We start from the raw sequence: 27,978 nt of genomic DNA, 5'->3' as shown, positions 1-27,978 counted from the left end.
AGTGTAAACACAGTAACCCTATTGCTAGACCCTGGATTGGTTCTGAGGATGCTGATGTCAGCTTTGTAATTCAAATAAGAAGCTAGTTAAATATCCTTTTGTCTACCTCATGGAATATTATGTGGTCTTTTAAAATTACAGCACAGAAGTATTGGCTAATCTGCGGAAAATACTCAACATACAAGCAAAAGCATGAATTGTAAACCCATGGGCCCAGTATAATCTAATTTTTATTTAGTTCTTCATTTTTAAATTTTGTTTTGTTTTGTTTTTTTCTTTTTGGGACAGGGTTTCACTATGTAGGCCCAGCTGGCCTCGAATTCCAAGAGATCTGTTTGCCTCTGCTTCTACACACTTAAAGTGGTGTGGGCTACACAGAACAAGCCTGTCTGAAAAGAAAAAAAAAGAATATGTATCTGTATATAAGACTGGATCTAGAAGCATATTTATCAAAGTTTTAGCAGTTATTATCTGAGGGGTGAGATAATTAAATGTTCTTGTAATCCTCATAATGGCCATAAACCTGGGGGAGGGGTGTGTTGAAATATACAGTGAATGTCGCACAGTCCTTGAACTAGAATTAACTGGTGACTTCACTTCAGAAGACATTGAGCATGATCTGGCATGGATCTATAAACTTGGCACTTAGGAGGCTGATGCAGGAGGACCGCAGGTTTAGAGGCAGCCTAAGGCACGTATCAAGGCTTTCAAACGATTAAGAAACGGGGAGAAGGAGATGTGGGCCTAGGTTTCTTTGATAGATGAGGAGTCCAAAGCTCAGACTGGGGCCCAGGTCTGCATCAGTGACCTGTGGAAAAGCTGACTCCTGTGTGTCATACTCTCTACATTTGCCCAAGTTGGGGACAATGGACAAAGACCTGCAGTTCCGCATTGAAGCTCTGAGAGAACCTAACAAACCCTTCACTTAGATGTTATCAGGGATGGCTGTCAACTTAGTCAAAGACTCCCTGAGGTTATAAGCCCAGAATGTGACCGTCGGCTGACCAGTACGGAAATTCCAGAACACTTACTAAAAACTCAGTCCCAAGCAAGCAGCATGGCTCAGTGGACAAAGGCAATCGCTGCCAAACTCGATGAGCAGAATTTGAGCAACGCACACTTTGGGATGAGAGGACTGGCTCCCGGAAGTAGTCTTCTGACTTCCACATGCACACCACACCATGGCGTGACTTCAGGTTCAGTAAGTCAGCCAGCCAATCAAAGCAAACAACAAAACTCGTCAGTCCTCACCAGAGCCCTGCTCACTAGGACTATCTAGGAACTGGAACCCCAAAGCAGCATTTTCCCACCATTCCCGGATAACCCCTTCTCTGGGGCCCATGGGTAGAGGTGACTGAGCAAGGCTGGGGAATGGGAAAATCTACCGTGGTGCTGCACTTTCACACCATCGCCCACTCTATGAGGCAGAGGGGTCACGGCCATCTTTGGGAAGGAAATATTTGCTCTTCTCTAAACAACCCAGGCAAGAGATAACACCCAGAGAGAGATAGCTGTGTAAACTGCGCTCCGGGCTCTCAGCCGCGGAAAGAGCACTTCGCATTTCTTCCAGCAGCCCCATATCCGGTTAGTCAAACCGGAGTCGGTCTAGTCTTTGGGACGGAGCCAAACTTGGGTTCTCTGCAAGGGCAGGGAGCATTTGTAACTGCTGAGCCCCATTCAGGTGATCTTTCTAAACTTTATCAAACACATTCAAACCTTAGATAAAGTTGCCTAAGACTGGCAAAGACCCAAGATGTATGTACTTGACTCCAGGTGAGCAAACGGGCACAGGGTAGAGGTTAAACGTGTATTCCTTAGATGAAAATGGTTAGCCGATCTAATCATCTACATTTTTTTCAGTATTCCAATTGAAGAATTGTTCCTAAGGAAGGGCTTTGCTAAATGATAGCTCTAAGAAGTCATGGCTGACAGCTGAGTTCAAGCGGTGACTTTGGGGACTTGGATCTTTTCAACCATCCACCATATTTTTCAAGCATTAAAAAGTTTCAAGTAGCTGGGCGGTGGTGACACACACCTTTAATCCCAGCACTCAGGAGGCAGAGGCAGGAGAATCTCTGTGAGTTCAAGCCTAGCCTGGTCTACAAAGCAAGTTCTGGGACAGCCAGAGCTACACAGAGAAACCCTGTCTCTGAAAAACCAAAGTAGAAGAAGAAGGAGGAGGAAGAGAAGGAGGAGGAGAAGGAGAAGGAGGAGGAGGAGGAGGAGGAGGAGAAGAAGAAGAAGAAGAAGAAGAAGAAGAAGAAGAAGAAGAAGAAGAAGAAGAAGAGGAGGAGGAGGAGGAGGAGGAGGAGGAGGAGGAGGAGGAGGAGGAAGAAGAAGAAGAAGAAGAAGAAGAAGAAGAAGAAGAAGAGGAAGAAGAAGAAGGAGGAGGAGGAGGAGGAGGAGGAGGAGGAGGAGGAGGAGGAGGAGGAGGAGACGTTTCAAGAGTTGGCTGAATCCAAACTCACAATGCCTGACCCGGCCCTCCCGCTCTGTGGGTAGAAATCCCAAGTCTGCTCTGTACTCCTGCATTCCATGGAAAATGCGTGTCTCCACTGTCCATGGCAAGGAATCAAGGGCCATTTGGAACAGGATGCTGACTCATAGCAGCAGAGACACGCTGACTGCACAGAGAGTGGATCTTATTTGTTTGATGAGGGTTCAAGAGGCCTCGGGATGGGAGCTGTCTGGTTGGAAAGAAAATGAAAATTGCCTTATCTAGGTTTCCAGGGGTGGGGCGGGGGTGGGAGACTACAGCTCAGGTTGCTGGATATCCTGGTATTTTTGAGGCTTAGGAGAAATCATCTTTACACAGAGTCTGAAGTCTGCCACAGAGAGGACTGGGCTGGGGACCCAGGGGTACTATGACAGTTAAAATTATCAACTTGACAGGGTCCAGGTTCACCTACAAGACAAACTTCTAGGCATGTCTGAGAAGGACTCCCTAGATAGTATTATTGGAGGTAGGAAGACCCCTGTAAATGTGGGCAGCACCATCCCATGGGCTGGGATCCTGGACTGTATGAAATGGAGAAACTGAGTTGAGCACCAACGTTCATCTCTCTCTACTTGATGGCTGTGGGTGCCACGTGGCGGGCTGCCTCCTGTTCCTGCTGCCATGCCTCCCATCATGACGTGATGTACCATGCTCTCCAATTGTCAGCCCAAACAAGCCCTCCTTCCCTTAAACTGCTTTGTTGTGTATTTGACCCAGATACGAGAAAATAACTAACACAGGGCATAAGGGGCAGCAGAAGGAGCAGCAACAGAGGAGGTAGCCGGGAAAGTATCTGGGACTCAGGCCTGATGACCCGGGGCACACTGCTTCTCTCCCAATGCCCGGAGTTCGCAGATATAAAACAGGGACCATCGTAAAACATCATTTGCTAGAACACGAAAAAGGCTGAGAGAATAGCAGGAGACAAGCCCTTCCCTCAGCTTCTCTGACGCAGACCTAGCCCCGGCCTGGATTCAATCATTGGCCAACGAAAACACAGAGCAGAGAGAAGACAGGACCATGGTTGCTAATGGCTTCTAGGAGATTAACAGTACTGTTTCAAGGTAAACTCTGGAAGCTCCCTGAGAGCTGGGAGAGAAAATGTATACACAGGGTAGGGGCAGAGAAGCATCAGGCCTCTTAGGTGTGGTATAGCTGTGGGAAGAGGACAGTTCAAGAACTGTGTGGGATTCCCCTCCATATGCTGTGAATATCATTGGTGAATAAAGAAACTGCTTTGAGCCTATAGCAGAGCAGGACAGAACTTAGGTAGGCGGGGAAAACTAAACTGAATGCTGGGAGAAAGAAGGCGAAGAAGAGAAGCCATGGAGCTGCTGCCAGATACAGACATGCTGAAATGTTGCCAGTAAGCCACTGTCACGTGGTGACACACAGATTAATGGAAATGGGTTAAATTGAGATGTAAAAGCTAGCCAATAAGAAGTTAGAGCTAATGGGACAAGCAGTGATTTAAATAATATAGTTTCTGTGTGATTATTTTGGGGCTAAGCTACCGTGAACTAACTAGCAGCCTCCTCCAACAAAGGACAGCCTAGTTGAGCTAAGCACCCAAGAAGGCATTTTAGCCTGGAGATCAAACTTCTGTTCCCACTCGGTTATGATATCACCTTGGTTAAGTTTCTGAGAAAGGACCTAAGGCCTAGTCTACTTTATTATAGGCAAGGGGTGCATTAATAATCCAGAACCCAGGGCTGGGGCTGTAGCTCAGTAGGTAGGCTGCTTGCCTAGCATACATGAAGTCCTGAGCTGGGAACCTAGTGCCACTAACCCGGTGTTGTGGTGCACACCTGGAACCCTAGCACTTGTGGAGTAGAAACTGAAGGATTGGAAATTTAAAGTCGTCCTTGACTACATAGCAAGTTCTAGGTCAGGCCAGGGTACGAGAGACCCTGACTTAAAAAAAAATTTAAAAAGCCCTCCTAGTGCTCAGAAAATAATCTAGTATGTCTCTAAAATGTCATGTATTATCAGCAGGAAAACACAAAGACGCAAATCCAATCATAAATGGCGTAACATAAAAAGTACCCTTTTGATGCCCTGCTACTCCGGTCACCTCGTGGAATAGGGAAGCTGCCACAAAAACCAGCAGGCCCACTCTTCACTCGAGTCAGATGAGATGCCAGATAAGAATCTGGTTTCTTCTGCCGTATCTGGGTGAAACCGGTATTTGGATTTCCTCACCGGACAGAAGGGCAGTTCTTACAAAGAAGAAAGGGCCGAGGAGGGGCAGCCAATAGAGGCTGATGCCAGCGATGAAAGGCCCTGAGGATGCCTTCCCCTGAATTTTCCAGCCACCTGGTACCTACACAGCTATGCAGACAATGCCCCCAGAGAGCACAGCTGTGCTCAGGACTTAGCGCATCTGAGACTCACCAGGGGCCTCACCTGCCTCTGAGGACAGCTGTAAGATGGTTTGCAGTGACCCTCAACCCCAAGAGGCAGGCCTCTACAAAGGGGAGAGTGGACAGGCTCCCTGCTAGCTGAATGAGATGCCCTGGGCCAGTGAGTTCCAAAGGCCTTCCTCATGGGTGTTCCCCACAGTGGCAGCGTTTTCTTCAGCCTTTACCTTCTCCCCCAATCTTGCAAGAAAGAGGTTCTGCCCCCCAGTCAATATACCTCCTGGCACCTCAAAGAAAAAGAAATCGCTTAATTACTGTACTCAGCTGCTTGCATTCGCCTCCAGGTGTGCAAGCGAAACCAAAATTACCGGTCCTGGCTCACTCTCCAGTGCACAGGAGGGTAGTCCTGCGGCCTTGCTGGGAATCTTAGGTGGTGCTATTTTAAAATGCAAGAGGGAAGAAGTGCAGCAACTCCTACAGTTGGGCACGTTCCCGAGGAGGGGGGCCCTCGCCCTTCCGGAGAACACAAATACTGCTCAAATCCAAACTGGCAGTAACAGAGCGACTCCGGGCCCTCCCCTCTGCAGACACCAAAGCTGCTTGGATTCATTGGCACCAGTGCTAACTCCAGGGCTGTGCTGTTGCTAATTACCATCTATTTCACGGAATCGAGATTCATCCTTTTCTAATTTAGCTGACTTTCCTTTCTAGTTATTTGGACCCATATGGTAAACCATCCCCAGCTGTGTTGAACACTCCATAGTATATATTTAACCCAAGGCCATTCTAGACCAAGAGACTCCTACGGATCAAGCCCTAGAAACCTCTTGTTAATTAAGCAATATTACTACTTTTGTGTGGCTTACCTCAGCTTCTAATTAGACGTAAATTACGTAAGGTGTTGCATGGTCTACCTCAGGCCAGAGAGTAAACACACAGCAACCTTGCACCAGGTTTAGGTAATGCGAGGAAAACATTCAACATCCCTCCAACTAGAAACAAGGCTGGTCATGAGAGTGAGCTAAATTCAGCTGGTGAAAATGGATCAACGCTCATGGGGACCATTCAGTCTTCTGGGGGACACCCAGACTCTGTTAACGCACCTTTGCTGCCTGTCCTGCACACACATCTGTCTCCTTCTGTGCTCTGATATCTGTGCATCTTTTTTAACACTATGTGGGTTGTTACCTCCTCACACAATCTCATGACCCTAAGCCTGTCTGAAAGGTTCAGAGGGCTGGAGAGATGGCTCAGCGGTTAAGAGCACTGACTGCTCTTCCAGAGGATCCAGGTTCAATTCCCAGCACCCACTTGACAGTTCAAGACTGCAACTCCAGCTCCAGGGCTTCTGACAGCCTCACACAGACATACATGCAGGCAAGACACCAATGCATATAAAATAAAAATAAATGAAAATTTTAAAAGGTTAATAAATAAGACCACTTAAACGGAGACAGATCTCGAGGATATAGTGTGGAACCATGATGGAAGCATGGAGTGGGGGACGCAGGAGGCACAGAGGTGATCGACTCTACACAGCTGTAACCCCAGAAATGGGGCACCAAGGGGAAGAGGATCAAGAACTTGAGGTAGCCTGGGCTACACTGCAAGGCCATGACTGGAGTGGGGGAGGGAGACACTGGAGTGTCCATACTCAGCAACTGTCAGGGACTTGGGGATAGAAGAAGTCCCACAGTTCTGGAGCAGCAAAAGCAGAGCGCCATCTGCTAAGGGACACTGCATGTGCTAGAAAGAGAAACGGTGACAGATACAGCAGGGAAGCCCATTTTAGAAGTGAGCCACCGTGGTGCCCAAAGGTGGGCTCTCACAGGTGCCAGGAGAAGGGGTAGAGAAGAGTCACCAGGCTAGGGCCAGGTCCAGATCTCCACCCACCCTGTCCCTCCTAATCACGGTCTTCATGCCAGGCTTCTGCCCATGCCCAGTCCTCGTGTTTAATAGCATCTATTCAGTCCCAGGCAGTGTGTCCCAGCTCCTCCTAGCCTGCAAGAGCCCTGATCACCTCGCCTGCCCCAGGTGCAAGGCTACTAGGGAGCAGACAGCTGTCCCTCAGTCCTGGTTTGTGTTTCTGTGAACATTCAAGGTTTACCCTGTCTCCTTTGATGTCAAAACAACGCCAGCTCGTGATGAAGCATCCAAGGTGAAGGTGTCCAGGAGTGTCCTGATCACTCCAGATTTCTGTCGGCTCACTACCTAAGTGGCGTTACTTAACTGAAATATCAGGGGCACGTTCTTAATGAGTTTGTGCTGCCTGTCTCCAGGAAGGCAGTGCATAACCGTCATGGAAAATTTAGAAAACACAGAAACAGAATATACTGAAAACACAAGAATCAATAATTCCTAATTTCATAAGTCAGTTACCAGTGCCTTTGTTTTCCCCCCTTTTTGAGTAAAAATTGTTGCTGTCATACTAACATATAGTATACTATATTTTATTGTCATTTTCCTGCAGAACTGACATGCTTGAGGTGAATGAATGTTCAAATGAGCATATTAAATTACCAATATCGATAAACATTTGTAAAGTACATTTAAAGCAAAACATGTTAAATCTTTTCTTGTAAACAGCATCAGACTTAAGAAAACCATTATTTACTAAAACCATTAGGCACACACACACAAAACTGAGTGGCAGAGTGGTTCCAGATACAACACTGAGTACTAATGCTGGGCTACAACACTGAGTACTAATGCTGGGACAGGGGAGGAGGAAGAAGAAACAGGTGCCCTCGCTAACGCTGGACCACAACTGGGAAGCATATCGGATGACAACAGGATCAGGCCACACCCTGGCTTTCATGCCTGGAAATGGCCTAAGACAAAGTGATGAGTCTAATTGTACAGCTGGGTGCTGTGACACAGGCCGGGGACTGGGTTCAAATTCACGTCTGAACCAAGGCCAACAGACAGGAAGTATGTTAGCTAACCCTCCGTGGTGCCGTAGGTAAACTGGGAAGGGCAAAGCGTAGCATCAGAAGTTAATCTGAAAGTCAGCTAAGTGGGAGGCTCCAGGAGGGCCCAATGCACCATCTGCCCATGAGAAGTACTTAAATCCTGGTGAAGACAACCAAGATGAAGATGGTGGTAGTGACGTCAGCCACACCTGCCCACACAGGAATGTGGAAACCCATGTCTCAGCCCTCAGAGCTTTCTTGGCTTGGGAACTATAATGTTTTCCTACTGCCTCGGAGGGCCTAGATTTTCATTAATGTGAGCGTCTCAGCTGTGGCGAGAGTTCACCTGTGCAATCTACATTCCAGTGGGCTGAGAGCTTTCTCACGCGGGAATAAAAAGCACCCTTTGTGCTAGGCTTGTAAAAGACACCATCTTTGTCAAATGAGTTAACTATTAGCCTCTAGGGTGTTTCTGCAAAGGTATATAGAGAAATCACAAGAATCACATGCCCAATGGTGAAAGAGGAATTGTTTTAACAAAGTGGACTGTATTTTGGGTGTGTGTGTGTGTATACATGTTTTAAAGTAGCAATATTTTTTAATTTTTACTTTTAGTTATGTGAGGGGGTGCGCAAGGGTGTGGGGCCTGCAGGGGGTGCATAAGAGTGTGGTGTCTACAGAGGGCATCTGATCCTCTGGAGCTGGAATCTCAGGTGACTGTGACTGGGCCACCCTGTGAGTTCAAGGTCACCCTGATAAGGAGAGAACAGGTGCATGGCCTACCTTTGGTCTTGACGGCTGTCTCGATGTTCAGAGCATCCCTCTCGGCATCAAAGTTGGTGTAGGGTTTGACTGACCCATAGGCACTTGGGGGTGTGGAGTGCTGAGAAGAGAACACAAACAAACACCCTCAAGTGACACACTGCAGTCCTCTCAATGAAAGAACACCCCGAGCCCAGATTCCGCGCTCCCATTTCTTTTAATAATTCTAGCTACTTTCGGGCTAAATGAATGGGTGTTAACAGGCTGCCACACTCCAGGTGTCCTTTTTTTTCTGAATATTAGGTTCATTTTTGGTACTGGGGATGGAGCTCAGTTGGTGGAGTATTTGCCTAGCACAGACCAGGCCCTGACTTTCCTCTCCCACTATCCCACCACCGTATAACCCAGGCTTGGTAGCCTACACCTATAATCCTAACACCCTGGAGATGGAGGTAGGAGGAGCAGAAGTTCAAAGTCACCCTCAGCTGCATTAGGAGTTTGAGGCCAGTTTCAGTGACCCAAGCCCATATCAAAAAAAAAGAAAATTTTCACTTGTTTCCACAAGAGCTGTTCTTCAAAGGCATTGCCGGTTTAGACTGTACGGTGCCTCTACTCTGCATTATACTGGTAGTGAGAGCTTCAAAGCATAGAGCACCAAGCTAAGGATCTGACACCAGCATCTATTCAAGTTTCTGAAGAGCTAGAACCTGGTCTAGCAAGAATTTGAACTAAGTTAAAACCGTGGAAATGTCTGAAAGACGAGCGCGCACTGCCCCGCGTTACTACAGGCCTGTGCTGCCCAGGTTCCAACTCCTCGGACAGTGACTCAGGAGTTGGGAGCGTGGCTCAGTTGGTAGAGTGCTTGCCCCAAATGCATGAAGTCCTGAGTTTGATCCCCAGTAGTATATGAGCGGGGAATGGTAATCCTAGTCCTGGGAAGGCGGAAGTAGGAGAATCAGAAGTTATTCTCCGCTACATGGCAAGTTTCAGGCTAGCCTGGGATACATGAGGCCCGGACCCCAAAATAAAAACAATTAAACAAACAAGCTAATGAGCCATGCTCACCCCCATGCCTCTGTGGGCTGTACAAGGGAAGGGATTTTCCTCATGACTGTGCTGTGGCTACATTGTGGCACCGAGGTGGGTGCCGACTGGCCCACATCCTCTCTACTGTGACAAGTTCCTGTACTTCTCCCTTCTACTCAGGGCTGTCCTCTGCCTTCGCCAGGATGCCCTTGCCTACTGCTCTGCCTGGCACATTTCCCTCATTGTCTTTTAAGGTCCTTCCTCTTTGGATGCCTGTCAGAGTCCACCACTTTCCTGAGCTGATGGATGGGAGTCTCTCCCTCCACCCCAAGATAACGGCCGACTTCTCTATCCATCCTCTCTTCTGTGCATTTAACTGCCCTCCTCTCCTGAAACGTTTATTTCAGAAGGATAGCCTGCCCCTATGGATGTAAGTGATGTGGCTTGGTTGGTGGGTGGTCTTGAACCACCCACCATCGATGCACCACACACACACACAGCAGCTCTCCAGCTTGCAATGCCCCACATCAAGCCTACCCGGTACATACACCAAGTGACGGTGACACATGATGATGACCAAGCTCAGAGCAGCTGACCGTGGTGAGGTCAATGATCTGCTCACCCGCAGGTCTCCTGAGCCAGTCCAGCACCCACACCACTGAGTTTCCTTACTAGTGAGGTGACACAGAGGAGCCACTGAGATCCACAATCCCAGTGTCCTCCGGGAAAAGCTAGAACTCCGAGTTCAGACAGACACATGGGGCCAGTGGTAAATCTGGCTCACATTTGTAGACAAGCTTCAAGAACTGATTGAGTAGCTCTTTCACAAAACTTTCATTTTAAGGGTCTCAGGCTAGCCTCAAACTTGGTATATAACCACGAATGACTTAGAAATTTTAATCCTCCTGCCTCGATGTCCCAAGGGCTGAGATTACAGATGTGCACGCCTGGTGGCTTCTGCAGTGCTGTGGATGGGATCTATGGCTTCACGTAAGCTAAGTTTAGGCTTGCACTCTGTCAACCTGGCCACAGCCATAGTGACTTCTCCTGAAACTTGCTAGCAAGAACAATCTAATTATCAAAGGCATTAGATAAAATCTATTAGAGAAACAAATTATATAACAGCAAGACTTGTCTAGGCCCTAACAGCAGGCCAAGTTCCAAGACAAGGAAAGAATTAAATAAGGAAACAGCAAAAATGCTTTAATATTTCATGGAGTATATGTTCGAACAGGTCCATTTGCACATTAAGAAAGCAGGTGCCACAGACAACAGGGCTTGTGCACATGACCCAAGCTGTTACCTGTCTTTTGAGTGACTCTTTCAAAGACAAATTTTATTTCTGAGCTCCCTCATAGACAAAAGAAAAACAAAATAAAACAATAATAAAGCCCTTTGATTAGTTATATAACTATTCTTCTTTTTTTAAGATTTATTTATTCTGTATACAGTATTTTGCCTACAAGCATGCCTTCAGGCCAGAAGAGGGCACCAGATCTCATTACAGATGGTTGTGAGATACCATGTGGTTGCTGGGAATTGAACTCAAGACCTTTAGAAGAGCAGGCGGTGCTCTTAACCGCTGAGCCATCACTCCAGCTCTCTAACTATTCATTTCAAAAAGATATTTTCTTGCCGGGTGGTGGTGGCACACGCCTTTAATCTGAGCACCCATGAGGCAGAGGCAGAAGAATCTCCTTGAGTTTGAAGCCAGCCTGGTCTGCAAGAGCTAATTCCAGAACAGCCAGAGCTGTTATGCAGAGAAGCCCTGTCTCAAAAAACAAAACAAAAACAAACAAACAAAAACCCAATAAGGAAACTTTCTGGTTTATTTTGTAGAAAAGCTTTCCCAAGTGCTGGATTAAACAGAAAAGTAGAGGCTTCTAAGACCCCACTGTTGTTGACGGGTTCTTTGAGAGAGAATCACTTTTCTTTGAGGATGTGGTTACTAGTAGGTTATCTATAGGCCAGTGGGTGACTCTTGCACATATGTGCAGCACTGATTGGACTTAGGGGTTAATAATAATAATAATAATAATAATAGCCATAGGCCATTGCCTAGAAGAATATTCCAGATATTCTAAGAAGCCTAAAAGACACTAGAACTGTGCTAGCTGAAGAATTCTAAGTTGAAGCTTATGATAAATAAAAGCTCAAGGCTTGACATTAAAAACGCACATGTCACCAAAGCAATAATCACCACTCATGTAGTAAATCTGACAGAACACAATTCCAGCCATTTCCTTCTCGATGATCCTGTCCAAGTCTCATTCGATGCCAAAAAGGGTTTTAGCGCCATGACATTTATTTCAAATGAAACTGTGAGTAACAATTAAAGCAATGAGGAACCGGGACGCGGGGGAGACGCCTAATAATGGCTGAATTATGGCCCCATTTTCCTTGTGTATACAGGGAGATCGTAGCACAGTTTAACAGATGTCCAATTTACAAAATCATACAAAGTGAAAGATTGGATACTCACATCACCCTCCAAGCTGAGTTTGCACAGGATTTCGTGGACAGTAGACATTTTGGGAAAAAAAGCTGAAAAAAGAAATAATATGAAGTCTTTATAAAGGAAGCTTTCTTTCCCCCGAAGCACAGTAACTCATCACACCAAAGTCTTCCTGGACTATTGCGTTGGAGGCTGGTAAAGTGAGTATTTTCTCAAGCAGTCAATTCTCAAGCTTAGCATTGAGAAAAGGAAAGCTTAGAGATAGACGGGTGCCTTAGGTTGGGGATGGATTACTAAACTGGTCTGTCTCTTGCTCTGGTTACACAGGACCTGGTGGGTCTGGTCTGTGAATGCAAAACCTAAAATCTTCCCGTGGCTAACAGCACTCATTCGAACAGAGAATGGGCTCTCCCATCAAAAGCAACAAGCATAGCAAAACTGTCATGACTAGTGTGTCACTTGAGAGTGACTTCATATAGTAAGAGGGCCATGAGCTGGCATCAGCAGTGACTCCATGTTGGACTGATCCCAAACAAAGTTTTTAATCTTAGCCCCACAACCATTTCCTCCAGTGAGACGCAGAAGATACTGGGGCTAGGTGATGGGTTTGGACATAACATGCTTGCCTTCCGAGCACAAGGACCTTAGTTTGAGCCCCAAAAGGTTGGGAGACAGGTGGATCTATGGGGCTCAGTGGCGAGCCAGCTCAACCTAATTGGCAAGGCTCAAGCCAACGAGAGTTCTTGCCTTAAAAAAACAAGGTGGGTACCGCCAGAGGAGAAATGACATCTAATGGTGACATCTGGCCTCCACACCCAAGTGCACCCAAGCACACGAATATGCACACACATGCGCACACAAGCAGCGAGGTTATTAAACTGTTTATACAATGCAAATAGACCAACTTTCTGACAGAAACACATCTCATTGAGGGCTGACCTTGCCTTTCAGATTTAGAGCAGCCGCAATGTCATCATCTCCCATCAAACACATTGTGTCAGTCGGGGAGCCATACTGTTAATGGCCTTTCCCTATTTGCGGACTAGGCTGTTGGAATTGATAGCCCCATAACCCCAGGCCCCACCACCAAGAGTGATTCCTACTGAGACAAGACAGGTCATTCTGCATAATCACCCCAAAGAAAAACAGCACCCAGCTACCTCCCCGAAGCTTGCCAACAGCACTTGTACCAGCAGTGCCCTTGGCACTTGTGGGAATCACGCTCTCTGTTCTCTTCAAGGAGGTTGCTTTGCCTAAATGCTTTCATAAAACTGCTTTGAAGACAGTCTATGACACAGCCGTGTGCCAACTTACGGGAATGTTTTGAACTAAGTGAATTCTAGGCTGTGGGAGGTGGGAGTTCAGGCAGAGAGAGTCACCTTTATTTGTGGTCAGGATGTACTTTTGCTTTGCCAAGAGGCTGGCCATGCCCTCTCCCCCTCCCTGAAGCCTTTTAAGCCAGGCCAAAAGAGAGGCATCAAAAATGTTTGTGTCGCCTCCACTCTCTCAGCTCCCTCACTGCCTCTTCCCCCCTGTATGTCCCCTGTGCGCCCATGTCATTCTCCACAGTAAAGTCTTGCTCTGTCCACACACTGTTGCGCTTCCCCCCAAAAGAACTATTATTCAGCGCTAAGAAGTTCTCAGTCTCAATGGAAGATGCAGAGGAACTTTAAATGCACATTTCTAAGGGAGAGCAGCTGGGCTGGAAGGCTGCACATGGCTGATTCCAGCTACGGGGCATTCTAGAAGAGGCAGTTCTATGGAGGCAGTGAGATGGTAAACGGTTGCCAAGGTCGGGAGGATAAAAAGGTGGAATAATGTGCATTTTGCGTGTGTGTACCAGTGTGTATGCGCGCACACACTTGTCAAGGTATGCATGTGGTGTGTGGGTGCCTACAGAGGCGTGAAGAGGTTGTTGGGTCCCTCCTGAACAACAGTTCATGTAATTGTAAACCATTGAAGTGGGTGCTGGGAACGAAACTCAGGTCCTCAGTAAGAACAAGAAGGCTCTTCACCTCCAAGTTGTCTCCATCTCTTCACCTGTTGCTACTATTATTTTTATATTTATGTATTTGCTTGTGTGTGTATGTGTGTGTACATGCTGTGGTATACATATGGAGGTTAGAGGGCAACTTGTGGGAGTTGATTCTCTCTCCCCTCCCATCATGTGGGTCCCAAACACTGAATCAGGTCATCAGGTTTGGTGGCCAGTGCCTTTTACCTGCTACACCATCTCACTGGTCCTTTGTTGTTGTTTATTGTGACCAGTAGAAAATTCAAGATTGTATACGCTCCTCACATTCTATGTAAACTAAGAATGTATGGAAACTAGCACTCTATGTATGGGCACTGGTCTAAAGGAATTACAGAAGGCCATAGTCCAATCTCAGCCCCAAAGCCTTTTCCACACCTACTCAGACAGATTAGCCTCTTGCTTGGTCGAGCATCCCTCCGGTCTACCTGGGCCCAAACCCGCCAAAGGCCCCTATCAGATTCACTTGGTCCAAGAGTTTCCAGAGCAGATAAGAGCAGTTGTCGTCTGCCTCACAGGCTTCCAGACTAAGGAATTAAAATGCAAAGCAGAACGAAACAAATGAAAATTGCCAGCTGACCACCCAAGTGGCACAGTTGTGCCCACTAACACGAGTGTGTGGCTACAAGTCCATGGATAGACAGTGAGGCTCCTTCCCAGCTCTGCTGTTTGGGCGATTTGAGCTACGCAGCAAGATTTTATTGAGTTGTTCTTCCGAGCTGTCTTCCCAGCTCTGAATGCTGCTTTGCAGACAGTTGCCCACATGCAGCCCTCCCCGCAGTACTGTGCAGATCAAAGACAATCTGATGTACCACTTTACACCCTCCATTCCTGCTAATTCTTCTCCCGCAGCCTCGACACATAAGCAGAGAACAAATAAGAGGGATTTTTTTTTGGAAGCCCCACAAATCTTGCTTTCTGTGCCAGCATTTATAATCATCTGTTCTTTCATCAAGTTGGTCCTCCCTACTGCTACCAACTCAACCCACCATCTGATCCTGCCAGATAGTTAGAAAGAAATCAAGGCCAGTGAGCTTCCCCTAACTCCAAAAGAGCTGAGCGCTGGCCTTCAAAGATTAGCATCAGGACCAAGCCACACCTCCTTCTATTCATTCCCCACAAAAAAATTAGTACTAAAAGTGCTCCTTGACTCTGCTTTCTTCAAGCAAATTGGTTTACTTTCTCTCTGGCTCCTGTCCTTCTCACTCCCCACTCCCTTTTCACCTCCCCATTCCCCTTAAAACAGGGTGTCATGGAGCTGCGGAGATGCTCAGTGGATAAAATTCTGGCCACACAGGTGTAAGGATCAGGGTTCAGATCCCTAGCGCCCATCTAAAAGTCAGGCAGGTGTGACAGTCCACCTGTAATCTCAGTGCTCCCGTGGCAGAGACAGGATATCTCTGAGTAAGATGGCTCACTAGTCTAGCTAAATGGGAGAGCTCCTTCTTCAGGAGATCCTGCCGCAGTAAATGAAAGTAGAAAACAACCAAGGAAAACAGTGACATCAAACTCTGAACTCCATATGTATGCACACATGTATGTATGTGCATCCATACCTGTACCTGCATGCACACACACATACATGTGCCTCCATACCTGCACCCCCATGCATACACACACATATGCATGTGCACCCTTATACATACACACATACATGTGCATCCATACCTGTACCCTCATGCATACACACACATACATGTGCCTCCATACCTGCACCTTCATGCATACACACACATATGCATGTGCATCCATACCTGCACCCTCATGCATATACACATACATGTGCATCCATACCTGCACCCTCATGCATATACACACATATGCATGTGCATCCATACCTGCACCCTCATACATACACACACATACATGTGCTTCTATACCTTCACCCTCATACGTGCACACACACACATATGAACACTATACAATGGAGAGAACAAAAAGTGAGGATGTCACTGTGTAGCCCAGTCTGGCTTCAAACTCCCAGTCTTCTTGCCTGGGATTACAGGTGTGTTTTGCCACACCCAGCTTTCGCCATATCTCATGGCACTCTGTGCATTCCTCAAGGCACCACTACGCTGGTATTGCTTCAATAAGGTGAGAAGATCCCCATTCCACACAGGTCTCCCAGCCTTTTGACAGGAATTCCTTATTCATCCAGTACTGAGCGCCCTCCACTTGAAAAGCATTGAAATAGCACATAGTTACATATGACTCAAGGCTGGAAGGATACTTTGCTGCATTTCCTCTACCAATTCTCAGACCCCTATACAAATGAAGAATACATATTTCCACAAACTTGGTGACAAACAGACTGTAGTGTGTGTGTGTGTGTGTGTGTGTGTGTGTGTGTGTGTTCTAACGTAGCTATGTGTGCATGCGGGTGTACTAGAAGGTTCATGCATCTGTGTGCAAGCACTCTCCATTGTCTCCTCTTGAAGCAGGGTCTCTCTCTCCTGTACCTGAAGCTTGCATGTTCTGGAGCGAGCTGACAGAGGTCCTCCTATTTCTGCCCCCTTCAGAGCTGTGACACCTGGCTTGCTGCCTTTGTGCTGAGATTTGAAGTCTGGTTCTTATTGCACAGCGAGCTCTCTTTACCACTCAGCCATCTCTCTGGCCCCAAACACGTACTTCAAAACACTTTTTGATAGAAGTCCCATTTATATTACAACCTTTCTGCACCAAAAATATCATAATAACCCCAAAGTCATAGAGACCGACAAGCAATATCTAAGTGCCCATGTCCATAAATATTTCCTAGCTCATGCAAGTTTAATGGCAATCCTATTTTAGCTTAGAAATAAAATATAACCTTTGCTTCTCCTCTTCATCCAATCCTCTGGCTATGCAGTTTCTCTGAATAGGGTCGATTAGTTGCTAGAACAAACAGTGAGTGTTGCCTCTCACCACGACTGCTAAAACTTTAGTTTGACTAATGAGAATGGGTCAGTGTGCTGTGACTTCTGGGGTCATAAAAGGCCATTGCAGTGCTGGTGAGACATGTAGACCCTGGCAATGGCCAGGTCATCCACAGACTCAGAGGACGGGCGCACCGAGACTGTACTTAAGGGATGAAGCACCCTCAGCCGCAGCTTCCCACCTGTGATGAAACAGCTTTGCTGTTGACTTGAGTGGATTTAGATTTACCATGGAAACACACCCCTGGGTGTGTCTGTGAGGAATTTCCTAGTTTAGAGTCATTAAAATGGGAAGACTCATCTTAAATATGAGTAGCACCAGGCCAGGAGCTTTTGTCATGGGCTACAGTAAAAACAAAAGACCATATGCTGGGAGCTAGCATTGGTCTCTCTCTGCTTCCTGACTGTGTGTGCAATGTGACCAGCTGCCTCCTCAGGCTCCTGTCACCATGCCTTCCCTGCTAGTATGGACTGTGTGCACTTAAACTCCATGCTGTAATAGGCCCCTCCTCCTTCTAGGTGCTCCTCCTTAGGTATTTGGTCACAGCCACCAGAGAAGTAACTTATACTCTTAGAGAAGAGACACTTAAGAGACTACCCATGGTCCACAGCAGGGGAGGGCTATAACCCGGGATCTTTGAGTTCTCTGCTTTTGTTCTTTAGACTTTGCCCCAGTGTCCCTTCAATGGAGAGATTATTATGTCGCAACCATCAAGGAAGCAGAGTGGTTCAGTCTAGGGCCTAAAGGTGAAGCCTCTATGTGTAGGCAGAGAGGGTGAGTCATCAACTAGAGGAACATGTCAGGGGTGGAGGGAGTAGAGGACTGGGGAGGGACACATCCCCAGTGGACCTCAGGAAAACAAGGGGACAGGTTTGTTAGGAAGCCATGTCCATGTGGTGATCCCAAAATCCAAGGACCTGAATGAATGCTGCCAAGTTAACTTTGGCTACAGAAATGGTGGAATGTGAATAGACCCAATTCTCCTATTTACCTGTTTACCAAAACACAAGACTTTAAAAAAGGTCTACAAAAGTCACATGTGAAGGTACATGCCTGTAATCCCAGCTCTTAGGAGGGAGGATGGGAAGTTCTTCCTTGGCTACATACTGAGTTTGAGGCTAGCCTGGTCTGTATGAGATCCTGGCTTGAAAAACAAAATGAGTCAACATGACATGTAAAAGGGTCCTCACTAAACTAACTCCTAACCCCACAATGTAAAATTCGGGTGCCTGAAGAACAGAACCACCCTCTCTTTTTTGGCACTCTGTTCTCCAGATTTGCATCTCTCTTCCAAGCACCTCAGCCTCACCCAGCTGACCAACTAGTTTCAGCCTGCATACCAGAAAGAACTATCAGGTAAGCCATCTGTTGATGAGAACACTCTATGCCAGGGCCTTGGCTCCCAGGGCAGGCTGGGCCCTGGCTCACTGGGAAAAGGGCTCTTTCTCAGGCAGGTGTCTCTGTTTAAGAAAACAAACCAGTCCAGTCCAAGGAGAGGCAGAAAGCCATACCCTCCTTCAGCCAATCTGAAGTAGCACCCTGCAGTGGTGGGGAAACAGGGACTGTCCCAGCGCCTCCCTAAAAGGAGGGAACAGACTGTCTCCTGTGGCCTTGCAAACAATCAGTGAGACTCACCCTGTGGGCACCACGCTCTCAGGGGACAAAGCTTGGCAGTGAAGGAATCTGTAGAGTCATTTATATGTAACAGATAGTCTGTTTTACAAATAACTGTAGTTTTGTCTTTAAAAAAAAACCTAATAACTACATCTTCTTACATTTTCTTGTTCTGTTTCAAAAAAAAAAAAACAAAACGAAGTTACGGCAATGAGCAAAAAGTACCAATAAAGTTGTTTTTAACCTTTATTCTGTAAAAGGAAAGTCAAACACAACGTTTGCAAAAAACTCCAAGAAAGGATCTCACAGGCAGTGTTATAAACAGCAAAAATACACTTTGCTGAGTTAAAAAGTGCTAGTTCCAGAAAGCCATATTCATTTGCACAGAGCTTGTTGGGACATGGCTGGTCTGCAGGGAATCCAGCCCAGCAGTTTCAGAGACACACCCACTTGGCCAGCGCTAACAAGACACAGCATGTTGTTGGGTTACCCCAAAACAGATGCCTAGCAACCACGATGAATCAATGAGGATGGGAATGACTCCAAACCTAGATTTTTAGTTAAAATGGGTGGGGGTGGGAATGTGGAGGACTGGGTTTCCCCACCACAGACTTTACTCCCTTACTGTAGTTCCTGGACACCATGGTGTAGAAACCACACTAGGATTTTAAATAAATAATAATTTAAAAAAAAGCATGAATGATGGGAAAGGGAGTTCCCACTGGACCCCACCCTCTAACCCTCTAAATCATCTTTAGTTAACAGAACCTTCTTGAAGGCGCATACTTTCCCCCTTAGCTTTATGGTTCTGATTAATGCTTGACTCACAGGGCCAAGCTAAGCCCCAGGATTCCTGGAATTCCGCCAGCCCCGTGGCCTCAGCAAGAGGCCCCTGCAGCGCTTGCTCTAGCCTGTCCCTCTGGCTGTGGGACCTGAATCAATATTTGTTTGCTAGCCACAGATACTGCCACTTCTTGATTTGGGAGGCCCTCCTGATAGACTTGGAGTGGGCGGAAAGAGACTAGGGTGGAAGAGTGATGTCATTTGGCATGAGACACATTCGGCATTGGGAAATGCAGCCTGAGCATCTATAATTCAATCTCAGAGTCTTATGGCCCACATATTAGACTTCCAACTGGGCTCAGCTGCCAGAACAAGAAAAGTCCAAGTTTGAGACACTGCCCCACACTCTGAACCTACCTCCTGGTTTAAGTCTGTTGTTTCTTCTCTCTCTCCCTCCTCCTCCCTCCTCTTCTCTTGTCTGTAGACAAGGGTTCTCATTTAGCACAGCCTAGCGCCAGTTTCATTATCTAGCCAAGGATGATCTTCAACTTCGGATCCTCCTGACTCCCAATTTAATATGGTGCTGAGGATGGAATCCGAGACTTGTATACGTTGGCAAGCACTCTAGCCACTGGGCCATACCACCCGTCTTCAATACTGTCTTTGCACAGGCGTACAAATGCACACTCACACATGTTCACTCCACCTAAGTCAGGCGAGACCACTGACTCTTCTCTCAGATGCTCAGGACTACCTGCTCCTCTACCAGGGGTACTCTGTCTTGATCAGTGGGCATCTAAGAGAGACTGTAAGCTCTGGAGAATCATAGGGGAGACTAGCTTTCTCAATCACCCTCCTTGCCCCAGACCTGCTATTCTTTCTGCATTTGTGAAATACCAGAGTAGAGAGTTTGAGGACACCTTCCACACAGTCCAGCCATGGGACTTGTACTTATTCTTCTGTCCTGACTCGGAAGTCTGACAGCTTACAGTCTCACTTAGATGGCAAGTTGGAATAGTTCACACACTGGTTCCTTCTCGTTTAGGTCTACGTTGTTCTTTTCCAACAGAGTCTCCTTTCTCAATTTCTCCTCTTTACCTAAAACTGAATGTTTTAAAAAAATCCAGGCCCAGTTCCACCTATTCAGACTTGGGGGCTCCCACTCCCAGCCTCTGAACATCTTCAGACAGCCTGGCAGATCATGTTAGGCCAGCCTCTTCCCATTAGTGATAAACAGTGGCACCCAGCCCCATCTCCACATTATCTGGATGCTATGGCCCAAGCTCTGCCACAGGACAGCATGGGAACCAGAGCACACACAGGAACAAGCAGAGAGCCAGGCAGCAAAGAGGTAACCTGGGAAAGATAGGAAAACCTTGTAACTCCTCTGAGCTATGAGTGTCCTCTGGGTGTGGCCAGGAGACAAAGGGCACATACAAACAGTTCCGTGTCATGGCCACTCCCTGTGGTTACAGTGTTCACTTCAAGTCTGGGATTTGAACTCAGACAGCTTGGGGGCTGCAAATGGATACCCTAAGAAGATCTGAGCTCAGATGACTTAGAAGCGTCAATGTGCACCCACTAGGGAACATCTGGAGATCACGTCAGTGGAACCACCCAGAATCACGAGTCCCCTCAACGACACGGATGGGGGCTGCCTCTTGTAACAAAAGGAAAACCATGCCAGACTGCAAATGGGTGGAAAGAATTTCTGTCAAGGCCTGGAATTTCCTCTCTGGTGGCAGGCCCACAGCTAGAGGAGGGTGTGACTTGGGGGATTAATTGTAGGTGCAGAAAAAGAGTCAGCTTCTACTCAAGTCTCACAGTTGATACTGCAGGACAGGTTAAATCCAGTTGATTTAGACACTTCTTTGGGATGAGCTCAGCTCCACGTCCAGGTCTGAGAAACAGCTGTGTAGAAGTGGGGCTCCAGCCGGGTTGGTGAATATTAGTTTAGAAAAACAGAAAATGTCAAATCAAATTGCTGTCTCTACAACTACTTCACTTATCTTTTTCTCTTTCCCCAATAGATTCAAAATCTCAAAAGCAAGGCCTCTGTGTGTGTGTGTGTGTGCAAGCACACAGAGAATGCATACGCACATAGATGTGTGTCTAGTCCGCTGCTGTGTGCTCAGTACCATAACTGGGACTGGGACACAGTGGGCACCAAACAGACAGTTTGTTCATAAGACAAATGGACGTTTAAAGCAGCCCATAGTGCTTGGGATTCCTTTTGTAACATACCCACTCTCCCCTGATGAAACAGGTCCCTGCACTTTGCACACACCAAGAGTTAAGGCAAAAGTTCCCATCAGCCCTCACACACATTAATCCAGGCCCAAAGTTGCAGGGAGAAACCACAGTCCTCAAAAATCAATAGCAATTTAGGAGAGTGCCTGCCTTGCCAGGAAAACTACTTAAATCAGAACTTAGCCAGGAAGCCAATGACCAAGACTGCATGCATATCTAATGCTAATCAATAGGGTGCTTTAATAGCTCAGACACAGGATGTGAAACATTGAGACACCAGTCCAAACCCAAGCTCTCAGCTAAAACTGTAAGCGTTGCCTGGCTCCTTAGCAAAACTTCCTGAACTCTACCACACCAAACAGGAAACCCTCAACAGAAAGATGTGCCTAGGGGGTTGCCCCTGCTGCAGCAGACGCCATGGGCACTTCTAGAGAAACCCTTGGACTTAAGGTAAGCTATGGACCCAGTGAAGGAGACAGGACTCTGCCTGGTCTCTTCTGCCATCTTCAAGTTCCCTGACTCAGGTCCACAAGTTTCGGCAGGGCGCTGCCAAAATGAGGAGGAAGTGGGTGTGGAGAAGGACGGCACAAGTCTCCAAAGCCAACGGAACATGGCAAGGGTTTAAGCAGGGAAAAGAAATCGGAGAAGAGGCATAGACACATGTTTTCAATTAACACGATTTAATCAAGACTACCTTTAACACTAAGGGGAAAAGACCCGAGAACGACACCAGTGACTTAGTCTTCCTACCCACAGACCACTCCTCGTCTCCCCATCCTGCTCCCCTGCCATTAGGCAGCACTCAGATACAGTGTAAATTATTTTTTTTTTTATTTTTTGGTTCTAGTTTGGGATTCAAAACACCTTCTACAGAGTTCTTGAGGGAGTGGCAGGGGAGTGGCTTCCGGGTTCAAGTTGAAGACTCACCTAATAATGTCCCTGAGTTACAGGTCGAGGACCTTGGATCCCAAGAGTTTATGGTTGTTGTTAAGGGCTGAGGCTGAATATGGCAAATTACTACACAAATAAGGAACTCTTTCCGGTTCTGGGAATGAAGACCGGATCTTGTGTACCCTACTAGGGCACTCTACCAATCAGCTAGATAATCAGCTTCTGGGTTTTTTGAGGCAGTGGTCTCACTGTGTAGCTCAGTCTGGCTTTAAACTCCGGACCTTGCTGCCTCAGTCTCCTGAGTGTGGAGGTTACCGCTATGTCTCAACTGGCAGGGTTTTTTTTTTTCATTTGCACAACTCTGTTTTCAGTGTGCCTTACTATCTATTTTTGAATGAACTTGTTTTCGGAAACCTTCAATAACTCAGTGTGGGTGGCGCTAAGAACAAGAGTTCGGAAACCACTTTTATAGATAAACTTCTGGAACCGCAGCCCTCCAGGCCAGCATTGGAACCTGCAGCCCAGGAGCCACGCCCTTTTCGATAGATCCTGTCAATTGACTCAGGGCGGCATCAGAGCAGTCAAGGCAACTTTCCTTACGGAACCACCCGGGGACACTTCTGCACACGTTCCAGAGAGTGGCAAACTCCAAAGAAAGAATGAAACCTGAGTGTCCGACCAGACAATCTAGAGTTTGTGACAAAGACTGAGCTGAGATTGTATGGGTAAAGGAGAACACGGTACTCAAGACTTGAAGTTCAGGTGCCCCCGGAAACCTCCCCTGAACCCCGACTTTACAAATGTACGTTTGTCAGCTACAAGGAAATTCACCTGAAATTGCAGGAGTTATGCTTCAGAGTGAGAGAACGCAGTACAGAAAGTGGAGGGGAAAAGTCCACAGGCTTCACAGCTGGGCCGCAGGCTCCCCAGCGGCCACACCCAATCCCCCCGTTGGCACCTAGCACGTCTGGAATGCCGAGTTCCTCGACTCTCCGCCCCCACACAGGGTCTCCCCGCTTCCCAGAGGACCTCAAGGGGAATCACGGTCCTCCCCACCTCTGCCCTACACCCCCCAGGCGTGGTATGCAAAGAGACGTGTCACGACCCCACGCGGGACACTTTGCAACTCTGCTGCAGGAGCCGCAGATCGCCCAGTGGAGTGGGTCCTTCTCCGTGCCTCCCAGGGTCCCCATTACTGGAGCCTGTCCGCTTCCCGTTCAACACCGCAACCCCGAGGCCATAGCGGGCGACCGGGCCGCGCCCCACTTACCTGGGCCGGGCGCCTAGCGTTCAGAGCCTCCCCAGAAGCCGAGCGGTACGGCTGGGCTGGGTGGGGCTTTTATACCCGCCCCATCCTCCCTGTGTAAGGCCGCCCCTCCTCCCCTCCCCTCCCAGGCCCGTTCCCACCCTGCTCGAGGTGACTCACCCTCCTTGGAAAGCTGCCCAGACCCTGCCCTGCCCTACGTGACAGGACAGCCCCACCACCTCCCCAGGCTCATCAAGCCTCCACCCCCTGACCCCCCTTACTCCTAGAATACGAGGGGCGGGGGGCCAGGGCTCAGGCTGGCCTGGGTAATTAAGATTTCGGCAGACTTGCCCAATTCACTTCTTCTTTTGCTTCTAGGCTTTTAGGTAATGGGGGGTAGAATTGTTTCAAGACACATACATTTGGATTCCCCTGAGCTAGGCTGTTGGCACCCAGCTCTCCATAACCGTCTGCAAACATATTAGTTTAACCTCTGGTCACCAGATGGAGGAGCATGGGGAGGGCGGGCAGTTGGCTTAAAACTGCCCTACAGAGCCTACTGGGCCTAAGAAACCAAAGCCACAGGGCAGGGAGGCCTCCAAGCAGTCAGGGAAACCTGGAGGCGAGGCCTGGAGATGCCTCCTTCCCCCAGACAGCAGAACTTCTGTGCTCTCTACATCCCAGGACTTCCTACCGTCTTTTCTAATGGTAGGTTATTGGCTTTTTGAGTTGTTTTGTTATTTTGTTTTGTTTTTTGTTTTGTTTTTTTTTTTTTTTTCCTCATTCCCTTGGCTAATTGCTTCCCTGGTTTTTCTTGTTTCTTTTCTAGCCTGCTTTCCCAGGGGAGTCACACGGACAACGCGGAAGTGAAGTACGTTTGTGTGTGACTGCCCACACGGCATCAAAGCTCAGGCTAGCAGAAGAATCCAGAACACCGTTCACCACGCTCGGTCTTTAAGCTCCCCCCTTCCACCTCTCTTTTCTCCTGGTCCTAATGGTTCTTCAGCGTATCTCCCATCTATTTGTGTGTGCCTGTGGTTCGCGTGTATCACATGTGGAAGCCAGCCAGATGGCAGCCGCGGGGATGCTGTGTCTCAGGAATGGTCCACCTTGTTATTTGAGACAAGGTCTCTCTTCGGCCTGGAGCTCACAAATTAAGCCAGACCAGCTGGCCAATAAACCTTTTACCTCAATAGGTGCCAGCACTCGGGGTCTTTAGCTTGGGGCAGCTGAGCCATCTTCCTAGCCCTCCTGACTTCAACATCTGTTTGAACTTTCCACCCAAGTCTCAGTTCACTCCTAGGAGCCAGGGGAAGAGATACTCGGTACAGTGCCCACTGTCCCATAGCCAGTTAGCTGTGAAGCCGGCCCCAGCTGGGATCTCAACACCCAGCTCAAGTTCTGAGTTGCCCAGCCCTGTCTCTGGGAGCTACACACAAGCCCCAGCAGAATGACGAGTAGTCAACCCCGCAGAGCTTTTGAGCTCTGATTTACAATGTCTGATTTACAGTCACAGCTCTCCAATATGGACAGCTTTAAAGACAGAAACCACGTTTATCTGTCGACTAGGTGCGAACACCTTGGAACATAAGAAGACGCAGGCACACCATGCCGGCAAGCTGTCGTCGTTTCTCCACCCAGCCTCACAGGCCACACACTCCTGCTTGTGTGGGGGAATGTACCGGAAATGACACTTGACTGACATCATGTGAAATGTAGAAAAAGCCACCAAACATTCCAAAGAATTTCTGGCTTATTCTGGACATCTGGCAAAGCTTAACGTATATGGCTAGGCTTCATTTCTGCCCTGCTAAATTTTTCAGTGGCCCCATCAAGAAAGAGAGAGAGAGAGAGAGAGAGAGAGAGAGAGAGAGAGAGAGAGAATTAGAAATCATCCGTGGCTATTTCTGAGGAACGTGAGACCAGTTCTGCTAATATGAAGAACTTGACTCACCATTCACAGGCTGTCTTCTCTTGTTTCCCTGCAGCCGCTCCCTCTGCTTCGCACATGGCGGAATGCTGCGGGTTAAACGCTGAAAGTCTTAAAGCTCTGAGACGGTCTTCAGAACACCATGCTGAGCCTTTCTGGATCTTAAACTATTTACACTGTTGTTAAACTTTTTATTTTATGTGTATGAGTGTTTTTGCCTGCATGTCTGTCTGTGAACCACACACTTGCCTGGTGCCCTTAGAGGGCACTGGAAGTGGAGTTAGAGACTGTTGTCAACCACCATGTGGATGCTGAGAATCAAACCTGACTCCTCTGGAAAAGAAGCCAGTGCTCTTAATTGCTGCACCGTCTCTCCGGTCCCCTGGAGTCTTAAGATAGATATATTTGTGCAGCCACATCCTTGTTTTCATCTTTATCCTGAAACTAGTGCTTAATTTGAAAACCATTGACTATAATTCTGCTTGGGGAGCAAAGAGGTCTTTCTTTCATGCGCATCTTTCTTCTTGTCCTGTCTCCTTGGCATCCTAAATTCTTTCTGGAGATATCATTGGTTCTGATGTTAGTCCATCAGACACACATTTTATCAAAAGCCAATTTGAGGGGACACTTACTGATACATATTCGGGATAATCTGGAAATCAAATTGACCATTGCTAGGCAACAGTTGTATCACACTGAATGGATAGTTCATAAAATCCCACAAACAAGGTCAGATGGGTGGGGAAGGAGTGGGAGAGGTAAAATGCTTGACTTGAAAACACAAGGGCTGGAGTTCAACCCCCAGAATTCACATGAAAAATCTGACTGCGGTATGTGTCCTTGTAATCCAAGCATCAGGGAGTTGAAGGGTGGAGGGGGGAAAGGGGGGGTGTGGAGCCCTTGGGGCTCTCTGGACAGTCAGCCTACCCTACTTGGCCAGTTTCTGGCCACTGAGTGATCTTGTCTCAAAAGAGTGCCTCAGGAACTATAACAGTAGAGGCTGTCCTCTGGTCTCTATGCACACAAGTGTGTGCACACACACTCAAATACTTACATATACGTAATACACACACTCATATGCACATGGACACAAGGAAAGCTCTTAATCCCAGCAGAACAGCACTTTGTAAAACTGTCAGGAAAGCTATGTGGCCAGGCTAACCTCTGAAAAGTGCAGTTTTCCCTCAGCAGGGCTGACTCTGGTCCCCTGCAGCTCTTTGAGATAGTGGTCACTTCACGAGCTTTTACGCCTCTGCCGTCTAGCCACGCTGGACTTAGAATAAGTCCTCAGAGTTTGTTAAGCTTGTGTCATGACCTAAGCCACACAGAGGCCACCACGTGGACAAACCACAGTTTCTACTCTGTTTTGAGATACATCTGCAAGAAACATCTGTGGAATGCCAGTGTCCTCAGACATCACAGGTCCTCAGTTCCCCACTGGTTTGATGCAGAGCAGCCAGAATGTTCTTGCTAAAAAGCACTCCAGGTTTTTTTGTTTGTTTGTTTGTCTGTTTGATGAGGGTTATTGTTTGTCTTTCGGAGCAGTGTCCCAGGTATCTCTGGCTGGTCTTGAAGTCACAGCCGAGGTGGCCTGGCCCCCTCATCTTCCTGTCCATACTCCTTCAGAGCTGGCCTTCAAGCATGCACTACCACTACTGCGTTTTTACGGTGCCAGGATTGAATCCAGGGCCTCGTGCACACCGGGCAAGCGCTCTGTCTACTGAGTACATGCCCAGCCCTCGATGACACAACTCTGATAGTATAGCCCGCATTTCTGACATCTTTTCCATTGACTCTGAGGATTGTGCCAGGACTCAGGCTCAGCCTATACACATCTCTCTTCCCTGTTTCAGTTACGTTCATTCTTAGGCTAGCTCACAGGGATGCATCCTGAGCTAAAGACAATCTAGTTCTTCCCTTTCTTTTTTTTAACATATTATATATATATATATATATATGTGTGTGTGTGTGTGTGTGTGTGTGTGTGTGTGTTTTGCCTACATGTATATTTGTGTACCACATGCATACTTGATGTATGAGAAGGCTATAAGAAGGTGCTGGATTCACTGGAATTAGACAGCCAGTCATGTGGGCACTAGGAAATCAAACCTGAGTTCTCTGGATTAACAGTCAGTGAGCAATCTTAACCACTGAGCCATCTCTCCAGCCCAGCAGCTTAGTTCATCTTCATCTCCCCCATCTTGGTTAATTTTGGTTTTCTCTATTTATTTATTTATGAAGCAATTTTTTTTTCTCATCTCCCTTGTTGGAGGAGTAGGATGTGAAGGGAGCGGGAGGAGGGGA

General features: G+C 47.4%; 1 protein-coding gene and 1 long non-coding RNA gene across 2 annotated transcripts in view; one reads left to right on the top strand and one right to left on the bottom strand.

Moving 5' to 3' along the window:
- Positions 1-23,866, bottom strand: part of Anxa2 (annexin A2) — a 39,453-nt gene extending 15,587 nt beyond the window's left edge. Inside the window, exons 1-3 of the mRNA XM_048423701.3 lie at positions 23,769-23,866; positions 12,040-12,101; positions 8,553-8,652 (exon numbers count right to left, since the gene is read on the bottom strand). Of these exons, the coding sequence (XP_048279658.1) occupies positions 8,553-8,652; positions 12,040-12,087 (148 nt within the window). The 5' untranslated portion in view covers positions 12,088-12,101; positions 23,769-23,866. The remainder of the gene's footprint in view (positions 1-8,552; positions 8,653-12,039; positions 12,102-23,768) is intronic.
- A 69-nt stretch (positions 23,867-23,935) lies between these two features.
- Positions 23,936-26,504, top strand: LOC146894587 (uncharacterized). The gene is made up of 2 exons (XR_015001775.2): positions 23,936-24,452; positions 24,574-26,504. It is a non-coding gene; the product is annotated as an uncharacterized LOC146894587 (long non-coding RNA).
- Positions 26,505-27,978: the final 1,474 nt, after the last annotated feature.

The sequence above is a fragment of the Myodes glareolus genome, chromosome 4, assembly GCF_982192425.1.
Source record: "Myodes glareolus chromosome 4, mMyoGla1.1, whole genome shotgun sequence".
NCBI lineage: Eukaryota > Metazoa > Chordata > Mammalia > Rodentia > Cricetidae > Myodes > Myodes glareolus.
The sequence above is the reverse complement of the archived record's forward strand: the minus strand, read 5'-3'. Positions and strand labels throughout refer to the sequence as shown.